The following is a 17,594-nucleotide window of genomic DNA, read 5'->3' on the forward strand; positions in this document are numbered from 1 at the left end:
TCTGGAGTGCCTGGGAAAGAAGACTTGGAACTCATAGCAGAGCCAAGTGCTTTGCCAAGGAGAAAACTGCAGACCGGGTCCATGCAGCTGTCTGTCCACGGGCCAAGTGTGGTGGCTGAAGTCTTGGGCTGAACTAAGAAGACGCACTTCTCTGCCAACTCATTTTCATGTACATTGACTTTTATTGTTAGTACTGTCCTGTCTTGTCCCCTCTCTCACACACACACACAAAGCCTATTAAGGAGTTTCAAATCTAGCTTTATTAACAGATCCCCAAATATACTAAAATATTTCTATGCTTTATGCTTTCCAATTTTTTCCCACCACCCCAAAATTCTAAGCCAGTAGCAGCAGCAAATCCCCAAGTGCACAACATTCTACCTCCTTCAAGCCTGCTCCATTTCACTGCAGCTTTCTAAAGAGTTCCTGCCTGGAGAAATTACCAAGTCCCAGGTGGGTGGGGTTTTATTCTTACCACAGAGTAGGTGTGATTTCGTGGGAGGCTCTTCCTCTAGCCTCCGAAATCAGAGGCAGAGTTCGGTGCTCCAGTCCTGGGTGGGAGGCGAAACTCCTGGACTGTGAGTACCAGGCATGAGTTACCTGGCCCCCGGCCCCCTGCATGGTCAGTGGCCGGAGGATGTGGCCAGTGGCGGGGGCCTGACCAAGGCAATGCCCGCCCTGGCTGACCTTTGCAATCAGAGCAGTGGCTAACCAAAATGGCATTAAGAAATGTTGCAAAACATTCCAAAATAGCCTATTCTAGAATGATCTGGGTGGTGTGGGATGCAGTTTGGGACAAGGCAAGCCTTCTTCAGAGAAATGATGCTGGTGTTAATCTCCAGGGCTGCGTTATGGATTTGCTGGAAGTAACATTTCCAACTGCAGGCCTTATGTATGCACAAGATGCACCTGTTTTTGGTTTTGGTTTGTTTTGCTTTTTTGGCAGCATGTGGGATCTTAGTCCCCTGACCAGGGATTGAACCCATGCTCCCTGCATTGGAAGCCTGGAGTCTTATCTGCTGGACCACCAGAGAAGTCCCGACATGCACTTGCTGTTATGCTTCTAGAAGTCCTGCCTTCTCTGTGTACCTAGCAAGTGGCGGTGCTTATCAGTACTCAGGGCTTCCTGACAGCAGGGCTCTGGGAGGACAAGTGTTCCCCACTCTGAATGGTGATTTGGCCATAAAGGGGATCCAGATGCGACATGGGAGCCTTGCTGAGCTCACCATACGAGGAAACTTTGGCAGATTTCCACGTCAGCACTTCAGAGCTGGAAAAACAAGCCTCAGGGGTCTGCCACACAGCTGCAGGCATCATGCTGATTGACCAGACATTTACTTGGGCACGTGGTCTCAGCACAGGTGCAGCAAAGCAACACCAAACCCAGGCGCCCTCTCCCTCCAGGGGATTCTAATTCGGAGAACGTGGCACCTATGTTATCTCCAGGGCGTTTCTGTGCTTGAAGTTGGGAGACCCTGAAACTGGGGGATAAAACAGCATATCCACACCCAGATCAGCCAAGGGGGCCTTTCCTACAAACTTGTGCAGACTTGTGGGTTTTTGTGTCATTTAAAAACAAACACCACCACCACTGACAAATGCCAAGGATGTCAGATGCTACTGGCTTTTCTCAGTTTGGGGGAAATTTTGTGCACAGAGAGCAGCTACCCAAAATTGTAAACCTGGTCAGACTCTTAAAAATATAAAGTGGCTCCTGGCTACTTGCTGCTTATGGAAGGGATTTATTTTCCAGCTCTTGGGCTCTCTCGGAAATGTTGATGTGCTGGGGGATCTGTATTAGCAAAAGACCTATTCTTTCCCCTGAAACCACCTCATACGAACGGCAATCCCCGAGAACTCGAGCCACCCAAGACTGGCAGAGGGGCTGCTCCCCAAACAAGCTCAGCTGCCTGCTTCTTAAAGATGCAAGAGGCGCGAATGCCAGTGCAGTACTTCCTCGACCCTGCTTATTTAACAGGCCAGAATCCTCTCTGGGAAGTGTTTAATCCTGCATCAAATACAGAAAGGCGAGCCACTGGCTTCAAGCGAGTACAAGTTCATTGTAAAGGCAACCAGGTGCTCCAGGAAGGACCTGGGCAGCAAAGGAGGCCTGGGCACAGCTCTTCAGGGAACAGCCTTGGTCACTTGCCAGTTCACTCCAGCGATGGAGAGAACTGAACAACAGGAAGAGAATCTTCTTAACGCATTTGGTGCGTGTGCAGATTTCATGGCTCTGAAGACGATGCTTGGAGGGCGGGCATCCCAGGAGCCGCAGGTGCACCAGGTCCATATGGCACTTGGAAGCAAGCTGCCGGGGAGGCCGTGGCACCCACGCACGCGCCTTGCTGAGACACCCAGGACCCCGGTTCGATGGCTGCGGACTCAGGACCAACCTTCCCCCTCTTCCTGGGAGATGCCCAGCACCGACCTGTTGGGGATTCCACAGTCCTGCAGAGACTTGCTGAGGTCAGAGAAACGTCTCCTGGGCACGCCCATCGTTTCAACGCTGCAGTGTCGGTAGGCAGCCTTGTTCTCGTGTTCGGCCACGGCCACGACGGTCTGCAAGGCATCAGTTGGCCGGAAGTGGCGGACAAACCTTCGGCCTGAGGGTGAGCGGATGGCGAGCAGCAGTCTTGGCTCTTGATCTGATGGCTCTTCCAGGTCTCCGGCCCTGGAGGAGGTCTGTCTCTCGGTCCGCACAAGGACTCTCCTCTCTGGGGAACAGGTTTGAGCCTGGGGATCTTTTTCACCCATCTTCATGGTGCAGGCCTCCTCCTGGGAAAGAGCCTGGGCGCTGCTGAGCTGCAGGGAGCCGGCCTTCTTAGCGACAGTCTCCAGGGCGCCCTCCTCCAGGGTCCTCCTGTTGATGGAAGGGAGGACTGGGTATTTATTGAGGGAAGAGGACGCCCCAAAGGGCGCCTGCTGCAGCAGCTCTGGGGTCTCACTGGGGGCTCCCTGATCTGGGGATCCGGGGGTGCAGGCTCCGGGTTTCTGGCTGCTCGGCGACTCGCAGGGAATTGCTGGAGGTAGAGAAGCTGGGGCACGGCCAGAACACCCCTCCATGCCCAGGTGCTTGTGCAGTCTTGGCCGAGTACGTCCCTTGGCGGACTTGGGCCTTGTGACATGCATGTTTAGTGAGTCTGGCTGCCAAAGGAAGCTGTCAGTCGCCGTGCTGCCAACAGGGCTACATTCAGGGGGGGCTATATTCACAGGGGCTTCGGCGGCCATGGCTTCTCAACAGCCCTAAGGAAGCAGGAGAAAAGAGGAGGCCATGGGTTAAATGTTCTGGGACTCTGGACCCGAGCCGTCCCACTCCCCAGGGGCCAGAATAACGACCAGCCACAGTGGGGGCAGGGGGAGGGGTGGTACAGAGCAGCTTCTCTCTAGAAGCTGCAATTCATTCATTCATCCATTCATTCACTCCAGGCATTGGAAGGTATCAGTGAACCCAAGTCCCTGCAACTCAAAATGTTATAGTGAGAAGAGACTGGTGTTAAACCCACAGCAAATAGATCTTTTGAAAGAGTAACAACTGCTATGACAAAAATAAAAGTACTGCGCCAGAGAGCGCCTGGGCCTCCCTGGTAGCTCAGTGGTGAAGAATCCGCTTGGGATGCAGGAGACTGCCTACGACGCAGGAGCGCTTAGCTGCTCAGTCATGTCTGACTCTCCAACCCCATGGACTGTAGCTGACCAGGCTCCTCTGTCCATGGGATTCTCCAGGCAAGAATACTGGAGTGGGTTGCCATGCCCTTCTCCAGGGGATCTTCCCAACCCAGGGATAGAACCCAGGTCTCCCACATTGCAGGTGGATTCTTGACTGTCTGAGCCACCAGGGGCTCCCTTTGTTCCAAAGAGGGCAAGGAACCCTGTTCGGTTGCCCAGCCAGGAAACCACGCTTAGCTTCACTTAAGACTTGAAAGCTAGACCCACAAGCGGCACGCGCTCCTTACAGAGGAGGGGCCCAGTCCTCAGTGGGGAAGAGCCCCTCTCTGCCACCCCGGTTTTCCCTCCATCCTTTCCTCCCTCTTTTCCCATCTCCTCAGAGCTTCTTTTCATTCAACCTTGTGTGGCTCGGTGCACGTCACTTCATGCAATGACCCTCTGCTGCCCCCAGTCACCAGGCTAGGGGAGGAGAGGAGACCCTACTGCTGGTCCACTCACTGGCCAGAACTCAGGGAGGATTCGGCTTCCAGACAGGGGTCGGCAGTCCCTTTCCATAAATGGCTGGAGAGTAAATATTTTTGGCTCTGTGGGCCACAGTCTGTCGCAGCTACTCGTCTCTGCCTGTGTAGTGTGAAAGCCACCATCGACAGTGTGGAAATGAATGGGTGTGGCTTTGCTCCAAGAGAACTGCCTTTATGGACACTGGCATTTGAATTTCGTATCGTTTTCGTGTGGCACGGAAGAGTCTTCTCTTTTTCTCAACCATTAAACACGGCTGTTAGCTCGCGCTTAGTTGCTCAGTCGTGTCCGACTCTCTGCAACCCCACGGACTGCAGGCCCGTCGTGCTCCTCTGTCCGTGGGGATTCTCCAGGCGAGAATACTGGAGTGGGCTGCCATGCCCTCCTCCAGGGGATCTTCTCGACCCAGAATAAACTCAGGTCTCCCGCGTTGCAGGCAGATTTTTTACTGTCTGAGCCACCAGGGAAGCCCTGTTAGCTCAAGAGCCACACAAAGTGTGGGGACTCTCCCTGGTGGTCCAGTGATTACGAATCCACCTTGCAATGCAGGGGACGTGGGTTTCATCCCTGCTTGGGGAACTAAGACTCCACATACCCTGGAGCATCTAAGGCTGCGTGCTGCAACCAGAGTCTGTGCACCGCATCAAAGATCCCACATGATGCAACTGAGACCAGACACAGCCAGATAAGTAAACAAACAAACAAAACAGAAAGGAAGAGTGAAGCCCCAAGGCCATCAAGCCAGCCTGAGAAACAGAACCCAGGTCCGTAATACCCAGTTCTCAAGGACCAAGCTTGGCCTCTCCCCCACCACTGATCACGTTCTGTTTCTTCGGTAGCTGTTGACATTTCTGGTACATTGCTTTCTTCATCTATAGGAGTAGCTGCATGACCTTGAAAACATTATGTAACTAGCTCTAAACCTCAGTCTCTTTGTCTGCAACAGGAGGACAGTAATATGAAGCAGAGTAGGTAAGGCCATAAAAACCAGACTTGTAAAGGCTTCAGCTTTTCTGCTTTTGGTTTCCTGTTTGTTTAGTGCTTTCAATTATTTAAGGTTCCAAAGTCTTACCAGCTGCCTCAGAGTTCTTCTCCAGGGGGTCCTGTGGTGGGTCCCCTCCCAGTCACCTCTCACTAGCTGGGTGACTCACGGGACGCATGTCTACCCCCCTCACTGCTCAGAAATGCCAGAAGGTGGACTCCAACGAGCTACTGCTTATGAAACTGTCTCCAAAAAAGTGTTCTCATGTGTCCCTTCTTCTCCCACATTTTATATATTTATTTGTGGCCATGCCACAAGGTGTGTGAGATCCTAGTTCTCTGAGCACAGATCAAACCCGGGCCCTCAGCAGTGAAAGCGCAGTGTCCTAACCGCTGGGCCACCAGGGAGTCCTCCCAGTCCCACACTTTAATCATATACTTACTTCTCACTGACTTACTCCAAGCTACCTTCATCACACAACCCTGAATGATTCAACTCAAGCCTTAGTTCTGCACCCCAGTATTCCCATTCTGTGCATATTACTATCACTACCTAATTTGAGGCTGTCTGGCCTTCCTCGCTACTAAAACCACAGCTGAAACAAACATGCAACATTCCTACATATTCCTGAAGTCCTACTCAGCTCAAAGTCTGCTCTGTCTTAACTGCAAGGCCCTTGTGTGTACTCCACTCTGCTCACAGCCTGAGCCTTTCCACACTCCCAAGTTCCCACTTCATCTTTCACACTCAATCTGGCTGCTGGGGAGTTTGGGAGCCTTCTCGGCATTAAAAAAAAGAAAAAAAAATGCCTGCCCAACTCCTTGTTAATTTAATCTATTTTCTGATCAACTGTGAAGAATGTGGGGTTTTTTCCCCTTCAATTTTAAAGGCTTTCACTTGTAATTAAGCAGCTCTGCAGCTGAACTCAGGGCGGCATGGGAAGGTCAGAACTGCCCAACTGTTCTGCCAAAGAGAAGCTCAACTGGGAAGCCAGCTCCCCCTCTCTGCCCACCCTCCCCCACTCAAGGAAGGGCTATTAATTCGCCACAGCTTCTACAGAATTATCACAGACTTGGCTTCTAACTCCCACACATGCCTGGGGAAGGTTTAACTGTCAGTAAGTTTGGTAACTTAGAAACCTCTTCCTTAACAACTTTGATGGGGAAAGTCATGTGTTCTCGCAGGCTCTCTGCTGGATTATTTTTAACAGTAAAACTTCACTGTGTGCATGCACTTTCTATACCTTTTGGTGCTATATAATTATCCATGTTCAGGGGGTGTCATAGACAAGACACCCTGGTCATAAGATAACATGACTTTGAGCTATCTCAGAGGAAAAAAAATCCTCAATTATGACTAATTCCTCTAAGCCCACTCATGGTTATTTAGAGATTAACACCTCCTTCAGGTAAAAGCGTTCCATCGAACCTGCTTTCATAACCCTCTGCCTCCTCGCGAGTGCAGGGACCATCTGCTACGTGGAGGGAACACCAGCTCTCCCCAGCTTCCCCCGCAGGGAAAGGGGAGGTGGGGGAAACAGGTGTCTAGGGACCTGGGCCAGCGGTGCCTTTAGAGTCTCACCTTGGGTCTCACACTCTACCTGGGAGGCTTCTGCCGCATCCGTCGTCAACCCTGCTCAGCTCAGCTCAGCACCTCTAGGCCTGGCACACTCTCAACCACAAAGTGATTTTTGACAGGATCTAGGCGTAGGCTTCCGTCAAGCTGCCAGCTGAATGGGCAAGTGGCCTGTTTACTTAAAACATAATAGCTGTACCCAGAGGCCTGCTAGGAGTCAGAAAACAAACATTGATAACTGTTCCCAAGGAACCGCCAAAGGACAGGTGCCCATTTCTTAGGATTAATTACCAAATCAGCTGGAAAGAAGGAGAATTTTGACTGGAGAAGCTAAAGTCATATTCCTGCTTCCCAAAGGCTCCGACCTCCCCCTAGCGGGTCAAACCACCCTATATCACTCACAACCCAAATCTAAGCCTACGATAAATGCAATAAAATAATAAGCACCCACATACCATCTGCTGGTATATACCAAGAATACATACATTTGTTTTGAATTGGTCTTCTAAAAATGTTTATCAGTTAATACTCTCCCCTGCCAATTCCCACCCCTCCTTGTGAGGATTTCAGGATGAAAACACTCAGAAGAATCAGGAGAGGACAGTTGGCCTGAAAATGAGAACACTTTGGTACCATTCCCAGTTCTGCCCGGGACTAATGATTAGAATACACTGTCCTGTGCAGAGAGCCACGTTCAAAAGGGGGAGTGGAGAAACCGGACCACAAGGCCACCAAGTGATCAAAGGTTTGGAAAAGGAATTGGGGACGATTCCAACAGCAGTGAGGAGCAGAGATCAGGGGTCGGTGGAGGGAAAGAGCTCAATTCTTTCCCAAGTACAGGCAGCTCCAGAAGGAAGCAAGCTTGGGCAGCAGGAGCAATGTGGGAGGAGGGGCAAGAAAGAGCCTCTAGAAAGGGAAGGTTGACTTGGGTGAAACAGCACTGGTCTGGGGGAGGCTCAGAGCTGGTTCCGGCCTCTGCCCGTGTCACAGGACGTCCGCCTGTCCCTCTCAGTCTGCGTCCGGTCTGTACTGCCCTGCCAGGAGGACATGGCCCAACGGTTTCCAAGGCCCCTCGGCTTCAGCAGAGCCCGGGAACCGTCCCATTCCGGCAACGGTGAGCTCTGGCCAGCTGGGCTGGCTTTGCCCCTGGGGAGTAGCCCCTTCCCTCCTGGAACCCCAGCCTGTCTCCCGGGGTTCGCCCCTGGGCCCTGCTCTGGGGAGGCCTTCCCCGGGGTGGGGGGGATGGACGAACCCTACGAACCCTCCGGGGCTCGAGTCTGGCCCCTCCAGGCCCCCGGGGAGGCGGAAGACAGCCCCTGGGGCCCGCCCAGCGGCCCACCCTGCCGCGCTCACCTCCCCGCGCGGCTCCATCTGCTGTTTGTGGCAGGGCCCAGTCCGCAGGTAAACAGCCCGGGTTTCCCGGGCAACCACGCGGGTGGGCGGCCACGTGCTTCCGGTCTGACCAGAACGGCCAGAGCCGGCGGGGAGGGGCTGGGTGCGGTGGTGGTGAGGGGGTTGTCCCTGGAAGACGGGGTTGGGACCCGTGCCTGGCCTCCCCTGCCTCCTCTCCTCACGTCGCTTGCCTGGCTGCTCATCTCCTAGGCGGAGAGGGCACCAGGGGAGGGGAGCCCTGGCCTGGGGCTGGGAGCGGCCTCCTGCCTGCCTCAAACCCTTTTTGTGAGCAGTGGCTCAGGCCTTGACCTTCCTCAGTGTCCCGGGTTTTCAGATGAAGCTGCTGAACTGGCTGATTCTTGGGAACCCGCGAATCCCAGCCGCTGTTGTAAGGGCATCTGTTTGGGTCTGGTACCCCTTGTCCACCTGATGTATGTGCCTTATCTCAGTGCTGCCCTGCCAACACCTGCCTCTTGACCTCCTTTCCCCATCAGCCTGCCACTCCCAGGCCACATCCAAAACCCTCCTGTAACTACATTTGCAGCCGGCTGACCCTCCTGACCACTCCTTCGGCTTTGGTTAACTCCAGCCACTTCTACCATGCTTGTCTTCCAAGACCTTCCAGAGGCCTGTTCATGGCCTTTTCTGCTTTCTCCCCATCACCCTGCGTCTTCCCTACCCTGTCGAATCCCAGCTCCGTTGCCTCAGCTGTTCCCTCGCCAGAGTCCATGCCGCGTCCTGCGGTCTTTCCATCACTCCCACCAGATGAAATCCCAGCCAGTCCACCCACACCAAGGTCCTGAAGAAATCCTGACAGGCGGTGATGTCATGGACATGTGTGGTCTCCAACCTCAACTGGACCCTCAGCCTTAACACAGAAATCCTTCTGGCTCGGTTTTGACTCCTTTCTTCTCACTGGCTGTTTCAAACCTTGTCCTCTCTCCTGGAATCTCTCACCTCTCCCCATTCCTCCGCCTGCTCAGAAGATAACCTTTCTCCCTCTTCAGAGAGAAAATAGAAGCCGTCAGATGGAAGCTTCCTCAGCTCTCTGCCCTCAGAGCCACAGACTCGCCTACTTCTGTCTCCTTGCTTTTCTCTCTCCCTCCGGTTCCAGTGAGAGGGGACCCGTCCTCTGATTCTAAGACCAACGGCTGCTCCAGGGCTGCCCTGAAGGCTGCCCCCGTCCGCGGGGCCCCACCCGTCCGCAGCCTCCCCACACTCCAGCCCTTCGCTTCTGCTGTATCCTCTGCCTGGAAGGTTCTTCGCCACTCTCCGCAACCCTTCATCCCCTTTCTTTGCCTCATGCCCACCTATCCTTCAAATCCCAACTTAATAGATGAAAGTATTCTTCCCAGATGGAACTAAGGGAGCCTCAGAAGGAATCCTCCCTGGACTCTTTAGTCTACCAGGCCCTGTTCTAGACTCTTGAAATTCCAAAGGAATGACTAACGACTGTATCATCCGAGGACTTGGTAGCTCAGACAATAAAGAATCTGTTCGCAATGCAGGTGACCTGGGTTCGATCCCAGAGTTGGGAAGATCCCCTGGAGGAGGGCGTGGCAACCCACTCCAGTATTCTTGCCTGGGGAATTCCATGGACAGAGGAACCTGGTGGGTTACAAGCCACGGGGTTACAAGGAGTCGGATACAACTGAGCGACTAACACTTTCTCACAGATTATTAGAAGATCGTGTTAGGAGACATTCAAGAGCCATATATCATCAGAAGGAGCTGAGATTTACTGTGTAGCCTGATGGTGATACATTTGCTGCTGTGGCTAGCTCAGATATGTGGGCCCAGGACTCTAATGGAGCACGGCCCCGACCCTCCAGCAAGGTGTTCACACTTGGCTGAGAAGACAAGTCGCACAGCCATAAGGAGTTACAAATCAGATCCTTCTCAGCACCGTCTGAGCCAAGGCTGGAAGAGCAGCGCGGGCCAGACATGATTATGAGCCAAGTGACTGGCAGGGACCGAAAGTTCTCTGGGGGCCTGGGGAAGGTGGGGGGTTGTTTCAGCAGAAGTGTCTCGTCCCATCTCAGAAAAGAAGCACCTGATCTGTGGGAGCAGCTGGAGAGGGGCCTGGGCTGGGCAGGCTTCCTGCGCGGGTCACCCCTCCCCCGCCCTGCACACCCAGGGAGGCATCTAAGGACCCACGAGGGTGCAGAAGGTGGAGGTTTTCGGAGCCGATGGTTCTGCAGCTCTGTGCTGCTGGCTTGCTTCTTGTAAATGATTCTGTCAGAAAATATCTAAGCCAGACTCTTCAGCCCTTCAACGCCCACCCCAAAAAAGATGAAAGTGGATTCTTCATCAGCTATTTTAATATCACCTAAGGATTATGCAATCCTTTGGAAAATCAAATTGGCTTCTCACCCTGTTTGTGTGTGTGTGAGTGAGTGTGTTTGTGGGTGTGGATGTGTCCCCGTGTGGGTGCACAGGGAAACCGTGCTTATGCCCGGGGTCTGTTTCATCTTTAGCGGCCTGTGCCTTTTGCTCCCAGGGGCCGTGGAATGCACAGCTCTAGGGGGGAGGCTGCAGGGAAGGGAAGCAGGGGAGGCCGGCCAACCAGTTGCTGTGTCTGCCTGCTTTTTAAAGAAAAGGCTGACTCTGTGCCTTTGTCTCGCCTCCTTCTTTGAAGAGGATGTCTTTAAAGGGTGAGCCCTGTAATGCTGGGTCTCTGGCACACATACAAAAGTGGGTTCTCAGTAAACATGGCCGTGGATCACTGCCCGGTGGGTTTGCCTGTGGACTCACCTCCTTTCCAGCCCTGGGTCTCTCTGCTCCCCAGCCCTCTTCCTGGGCTCCAGCCAGCTTGTTCCCCAAATGCACCCTCAGCTTTTTCATCTTCAGGGTCTTCATGCTTGCCTGCCCTGACCTTGGTCCCTTCCTTGAAGTTAATCCAAATTCACTGACCCTTCGAGACTCTTCTTAAAAATCACCACTTTCTTAAACCCTTTCCTGACCATACCTGCCCCCCACACCATCCTGTGCTTCCTCTAATCCTTTCAGTCCAGTGGAACATGCCAAAGATGGCACCGTGGACTTTACTAGGTCAGCTCCTCTGATCTTCATCACTCTCCTCCTTACCAATGTAGTTGCAAAAAACAATTGAGCCTCAGAGGCCCCCAAGTTAACTACTGGCAGAGCAGTGTTAGAACCCCAGTTTGGCTGATTCTGAAGCCCATTGTGTACCCTGCAGCCTCATCTCCCCCACTGGCATTCCCACCTGGCACTTGCCCTGTACCCGCCTCTTGTGCTGGAAGAGAGGTAGCAGGCGTGACCTCTGGGATCAAGGCTTGAGTCTGAGTTCCAGCTCCACCACTTGCTAGCTGGCCACCTTGGGCAAATGCTTTAACTTCTCTGGACCTCAGTTTCACATCCTAGAGTGGAGATGATAAGAATAGGATTGCTGTGAGGTTGAAATGAGATAATGCGTGTAAAGGTCTTAGCACAGTGTGTGGCAAGCAGTAAATGCTCGGTGAGGGTTAAGTCCATTGCCCTGTGGTTCTCGTCTCACAGGGCACCTCCCCTTCAGTCGGTTATGAGCTCCCTGTGGGCAGGAAGTTGCCTGTGTCTGTGTCCCCTGCTTTGTGGTAGGTGTGTAGCAAATGGGAATTAGAGTAACGGCAGTGGTGATGTTGATTGTACAAGCTGACTTTTCTATGAGAGATCCTGCAAGCTGCCCATTGGTACCCCCACTGAGGGTATGTGGCTTGAAGTGGAAATAACCTCTCCCAGGGCTGCGCTGAAGGCAGGAGCTTCGGTTTCTTAGCAGCTTGTCCCCAGAGACCAATTGGCCTTTTTGTTTGTTTGTTTTTCAATTAGAGACTTGTGGATTTTGGCGTCTGTGCCCCCGGGTCCCACTCTGTCTGTCCTCAGTCTCATTAGACATGTCTGTTGAGATCACAGATAGCCTTGAAGCAGAAGGTCAACTGGGTGGGTCTTCTGGTAAAGAGGCCAAGAGACTGGCACAGTTAGTCGTGCCTCCCGATGAATCAGCTTCCTGAGGGCACTGCAAGAGAAGTTTCTAGAGAATGAAATTTGCCCCTTGAAGCACTGCTGCTGTTTTTTTTTTTTTTTAATACTATTTCTGCCATATGGTTGGAAAATATCCAAAAATATATCGCCTGCTTCCCAGTGTTCTTCAGCAAAGCATAGCAGACATGGTAACTCACCTTGGCTACTGTTGACCAAGTGCTTTTACCATCGGGAGCTTGCTGAGTCTTGCCGGCAGTCCGTGGGGGGCCAGATTATTGTCTCGACCCCACAGATGAAGACGCCGAGGCTTGGGGAGCTTCAGTGGCTCTGCCAAGAAGTGGCCGACTCTGCACAATGCAACGTCTTCCTGGGGCTTGGAAGGCATTAACTACACCCCAGGTGAGACACTGTTGACGGGACTGCAGCCATCTGCCCCGCGCTCACAGCCCCAGGTTCACGGGCTCGGTCAGTTATCCTTTTAATCACTCCTCTCTCTCCCTTGCCTCCTGCTGAGAGCAGCCACTGCTTTTGTCATGCCTGTCCTACTTCTGGGTCTGAGAAAAAGAGGCTGATTCTCTTGCTAGAATTTTGTCTACCGTAAGAGCCTTGTGCGGAGAAGGCAGTGGCACCCCACTCCAGTACTCTTGCCTGGAAAATCCCATGGACAGAGGAGCCTGGTAGGCTGCAGTCCATGGGGTCGCTAAGAGTTGGACACGACTGAGAGACTTCACTTCCACTTTTCCCTTTCAGGCACGGGAGAAGGAAATGGCAACCCACTCCAGTGTTCTTGCCTGGAGAATCCCAGGGACGGGGGAGCCTCGTGGGCTGCCGTCTCTGGGGTCGCACAGAGTCGGACACAACCGAAGCGACTTAGCAGCAGCAGCAGCAGCAGCAAGAGCCTTGTGCCATGTGCTTGGATGCTCAGGGTTGTCAGTTTTGTTTTCTCAGCTGTGTTTTGGATACTTAGAGGGCTTGGCTCAGTGACCCACGGGTAAGCAAGAGAACTGCTAAGGGGGTTTGGGGTGCTGAGTTTGGAGTCAGACACACCTGGGGACTTCCCTGATGGTCAGATGCAGGGGCCATGGGGTCGATCCCTGGCTGGGGAACTAAGAGCGCATGAGCCTCGTGATGTGGCAAACAAAATCAAAACAAAGTAGACTCAGACACACCTGGATTAAGCCCTGGCTCTGTCAGTTTGCAGGGCAACACACCTAACCTCTGCCAGTCTCTATCCCATTGTCTGTGAACTGCGGTTGATCATCTGTGCCAGGCTTGGCCTCATTCTGGTCCTCCATGGTTGTAGCTTTGCTTTTATTTATGAGACTTGAAGCATGGTAGGACTCGGACCATTCATTCATTCGATCCTCCAATATTGATTACTGTACATCTCTCCACGTCTAGTTTTCTTTATCAGAAAAACAAAGAGAATGACAGTACTTATCTAGCTGAGGACTAGATACAAGGACTTAATGTGTAAATACATGTGAAGTGCTCAGAATTGTGCCACGTAGAAAGTAAATGTGATACACGTTAGCCATCTTTTTTAGTACTAGTCGGTGCCCGGCACAGGACTAGCTGGACTCCAGGTGAACAGCATAATGCTGACCCTTACGGACCTTGCAGGCTCCTTCCTCCTCCTGTTCTCCATGGGGAGAAAAAACCGAGCAATGTTTTATCACTGCCCACGGAAAATGAATTGATGGGTTTGAGAGAGTCGCTCTTAGGGACCCGCCTACTCCCTCTGTCTCCCCCTTCATCAAGTCTCTGTGCCTCTGATCCTGTGCCCTTGGCTTTGGTTCGAATCCCCCGTAAATGATTAGTCAAAGGGAGAGGACCACGTCTGTCTTGCCTAAGTTGTAGCTGTGGAGGTCAGTGTCTGTGGAAAAGCTCTGTAGCCTCCAGAAGGCCTCACGGACAAGAGGTCTAGGCAGGGGCGCCAAGCGAGGTGGAAGGAGCACGGATTTGGAGTTGGGACCTTGGGCTTGTCCTGTGCGCCGCCCCCACCCCGAACTTGGTAAGCCGCGTGGATCTGCTTCAGGTCATGTCTCGTCTCTGAGTTGGTTTCTCAGCTGTCAAGTGAAGAAATGTTAGGTCCTACCTGGAAGGGTTGCAGTGAGGAGTAAATAGATGCAGAAAACAAATTTAAGGTCATTCACTTCAGTTTGGTTCAGTCGCTCAGTTGTGTCCGACTCTTTGCGACCCCATGAATCGCAGCATGCCAGGCCTCCCTGTCCATCACCAACTCCCGGAGTTCACTCAGACTCACGTCCATTGAGTCAGTGATGCCATCCAGCCATCTCATCCTCTGTCATCCCCATCTCCTCCTGCCCCAATCCCTCCCAGCATCAGAGTCTTTTCCAATGAGTCAACTCTTCCCATGAGGTGGCCAAAATACTGGAGTTTCAGCTTTAGCATCATTCCTTCCAAAGAAATCCCAGGGCTGATCTCCTTCAGAATGGACTGGTTGGATCTCCTTGCAGTCCAAGGGACTCTCAAGAGTCTTCTCCAACACCACAGTTCAAAAGCATCAATTCTTTGGCGCTCAGCCTTCTTCACAGTCCAACTCTCACATCCATACATGACCACAGGAAAAACCATAGACTTGACTAGACGGACCTTTGTTGGCAAAGTAATGTCTCTGCTTTTGAATATGCTATCTAGGTTGGTCATAACTTTCCTTCCAAGGAGTAAGCGTCTTTTAATTTCATGGCTGCAGTCACCACCTGTAGTGATTTTGGAGCCCAAAAAAATAAAGTCTGACACTGTTTCCACTGTTTCCCCATCTATTTGCCATGAAGTGATGGGACCAGATGCCATGATCTTCGTTTTCTGAATGTTGAACTTTAAGCCCACTTTTTCACTCTCCACTTTCACTTTCATCAAGAGGCTTTTGAGTTCCTCTTCACTTTCTGCCATAAAGGTGGTGTCATCTGCATATCTGAGGTGATTGATATTTCTCCCTGCAATCTTGATTCCGGCTTGTGTTTCTTCCAGCCCAGCGTTTCTCATGATGTACTCTGCATATAAGTTAAATAAGCAGGGTGACAATATACAGCCTTGACGTACTCCTTTTCCTATTTGGAACCAGTCTGTTGTTCCATGTCCAGTTCTAACTGTTGCTTCCTGACCTGCATACAGGTTTCTCAAGAGGCAGATCAGGTGGTCTGGTATTCCCATCTCTTTCAGAATTTTCCACAGTTTCTTGTGATCCACACAGTCAAAGGCTTTGGCATAGTCAATAAAGCAGAAATAGATGCTTTTCTGGAACTCTCTTGTTTTTTCCATGATCCAGCAGATGTTGGCAATTTGATCTCTGGTTCCTCTGCCTTTTCTAAAACCAGCTTGAACATCAGGAAGTTCACGGTTCACATATTGCTGAAGCCTGGCTTGGAGAATTTTGAGCCTTACTTTACTAGCGTGTGAGATGAGTGCAATTGTGCGGTAGTTTGAGCATTCTTTGGCATTGCCTTTCTTTGGGATTGGAATGAAAACTGACCTTTTCCAGTCCTGTGGCCACTGCTGAGTTTTCCAAATTTGCTGGCATATTGAGTGCAGCACTTTCACAGCATCATCTTTCAGGATTTGGAATAGCTCAACTGGAACATTCAAGGCCCCCCTAAATGCCTCCTTCCTTTTGGAGTTGAGTCCAGGGCTCCTTTCTTACTCACCCACTAGAGGGCACACACATCACTCCTAGACTGGCCTCCCTGGACCCAGGCTCAGGCGGAGGGGTGCAGCCCCGGGAGGCTCCCTGGAGAGAACACCTGTGCAAAAGTGGATGCCGCAGAGTTGGGGAGCAGGAGAAGCTGACACCTGGAGGCAGCTGCTGAGGCCACAGGTGGTCCCCCAGGGCGCTCAGGACCTGGGCTGTCCTTTCAGAGATGTCTGGGAGGAGACAATAGGGCCGCCCTTTATTTAATTTATTTTTTTATTGATGTATAGTTGACATACAGTATCATGTTAATTTCAGGAGTACACCATAGTGGCTGATGAGACACGCTGTGCAATGGTGACCATGATAAGTCTGTTAACCATCTGTCACCATACAAAATTATCACAGTATTATTAACTATAGTCCTTATGCTGTGTATTACATCCCTGTGACATCTGATAACTGGAAATCCATGTCTCTTAATGCCCTCACCTCTTTGCCCAACCCTCCACCTCCCTTCCCTGTGGAAACCACCTGTTTGTTCTCTGTATCTGTGACTCTGTTTCTGTTTTATTTGCTCATTTGTTTTGTTTTTCAGATACCACATTTGGTGGAATCATATGGTATTTGTCTTCCTCTGTATGACATTTCACTTGGCCTAATGTCCTCTAGGCCCATCCATGTTGTTGCAAATGGCAAACAATTTAGTTCATTCTGGAGAAGGAAATGGCACCCCACTCCAGTATTCTCTCTTGGAAAACCCTATGGACAGAGGAGCCTGAAGGGCCTCAGTCCATAGGGTTGCAAAGAGTTGGACATGACTTAGCAACTGAACAACAATATTTCATTACATATACATGTTAAGGAATGCTTAGGTTGCTTCATATCTTGGCTATAGTGAATAATGCTGCACTGATTATAAAGGTCATATGTGTTTCTATTTTCTTTGGATAACTGCGCAGAAGTGGAATAGTTGGATTGTATGGTAGTGATGCAAGGAGACCCAACCAGTCTATTCTAGAGGAAATCAGTCCTGAATATTGACTGGAAGGACTGATGCTGAAGCTGTAACTCCAGTACTTTGGCCACCTGATGTGAAGAACTGACTCATTGGAAAAGACCCTGATGGTGGGAAAGATTGAAGGCGGGAGGAAAGGGGACGACAGAGGATGAGATGGTTGGATGGCATCAGCGACTCGATGGACATGAGTTTGAGTAAACTCCGGGAGTCCATAATGGACAGGGAAGCTTGGCGTGCTGCAGTCCATGGGGTCACAAAGAGACACGACTGAGACTGAATCTCATTTGATATTCAGATTGAGATTGATTGGGATTGAGACACGACTGAACTGAACTGCACTGATGGAGTTCTATTTTAACATTCTGAGAACTCCGCACTGTTGGGCTACACCAGTTTACGTTCCCACAAGCAGTGGCCAAGAATTCCCTTTTCTCCACATCCTGGGGACTTGGCCCTTTAAATCATCACCTCCAGGGGCTACTCCTCCCATCATGGCCGGGCAGGGTCGCAACCTTGGAGCAGACAGAGGCAGTTCCCTGTGAGTGAGTGAGAGCATCAGGAGCAGCTGATATCCCATCCCTAAAAAGGGGGCCTGCCAGAGACTGTGCCAGGCATTCAGGAAGCAGTGGAGAGCCAAGCAGACTCTCTTCCCGTGGGCGCTTTTGATCCAGATATGGGCTGTATTTACCTATTTGGTCTCCAACCAGCCTGGAGGCCCTCCTGGGGCCACAATCTTGTCTCCTTAGAAGAAGGCATGTGTGTGCTAAGTTGCTTCAGTCGTGTCCGACTCTTTGAGACCCCATGGACTG

At 51.6% G+C, this 17,594-nt stretch overlaps 1 protein-coding gene across 1 annotated transcript; it reads right to left on the reverse strand.

Annotated features, from left to right (window-relative positions):
- Positions 1-1,439: 1,439 nt before the first annotated feature.
- Positions 1,440-3,231, reverse strand: UBXN10 (UBX domain protein 10). The gene has a single exon (XM_055574868.1). The coding sequence runs from the start codon at positions 3,226-3,228 to the stop codon at positions 2,383-2,385; it is 846 nt and encodes a 281-aa protein (XP_055430843.1). The 5' UTR covers positions 3,229-3,231; the 3' UTR covers positions 1,440-2,382.
- Positions 3,232-17,594: the final 14,363 nt, after the last annotated feature.

The sequence above is a fragment of the Bubalus kerabau genome, chromosome 3, assembly GCF_029407905.1.
Source record: "Bubalus kerabau isolate K-KA32 ecotype Philippines breed swamp buffalo chromosome 3, PCC_UOA_SB_1v2, whole genome shotgun sequence".
Lineage (NCBI taxonomy): Eukaryota > Metazoa > Chordata > Mammalia > Artiodactyla > Bovidae > Bubalus > Bubalus kerabau.

Excerpts from the sequence above, each read along its gene's own strand:
- UBXN10 (XM_055574868.1), bottom strand. The coding sequence starts at position 3,228 with ATGGCCGCCGAAGCCCCTGTGAATATAGCCCCCCCTGAATGTAGCCCT.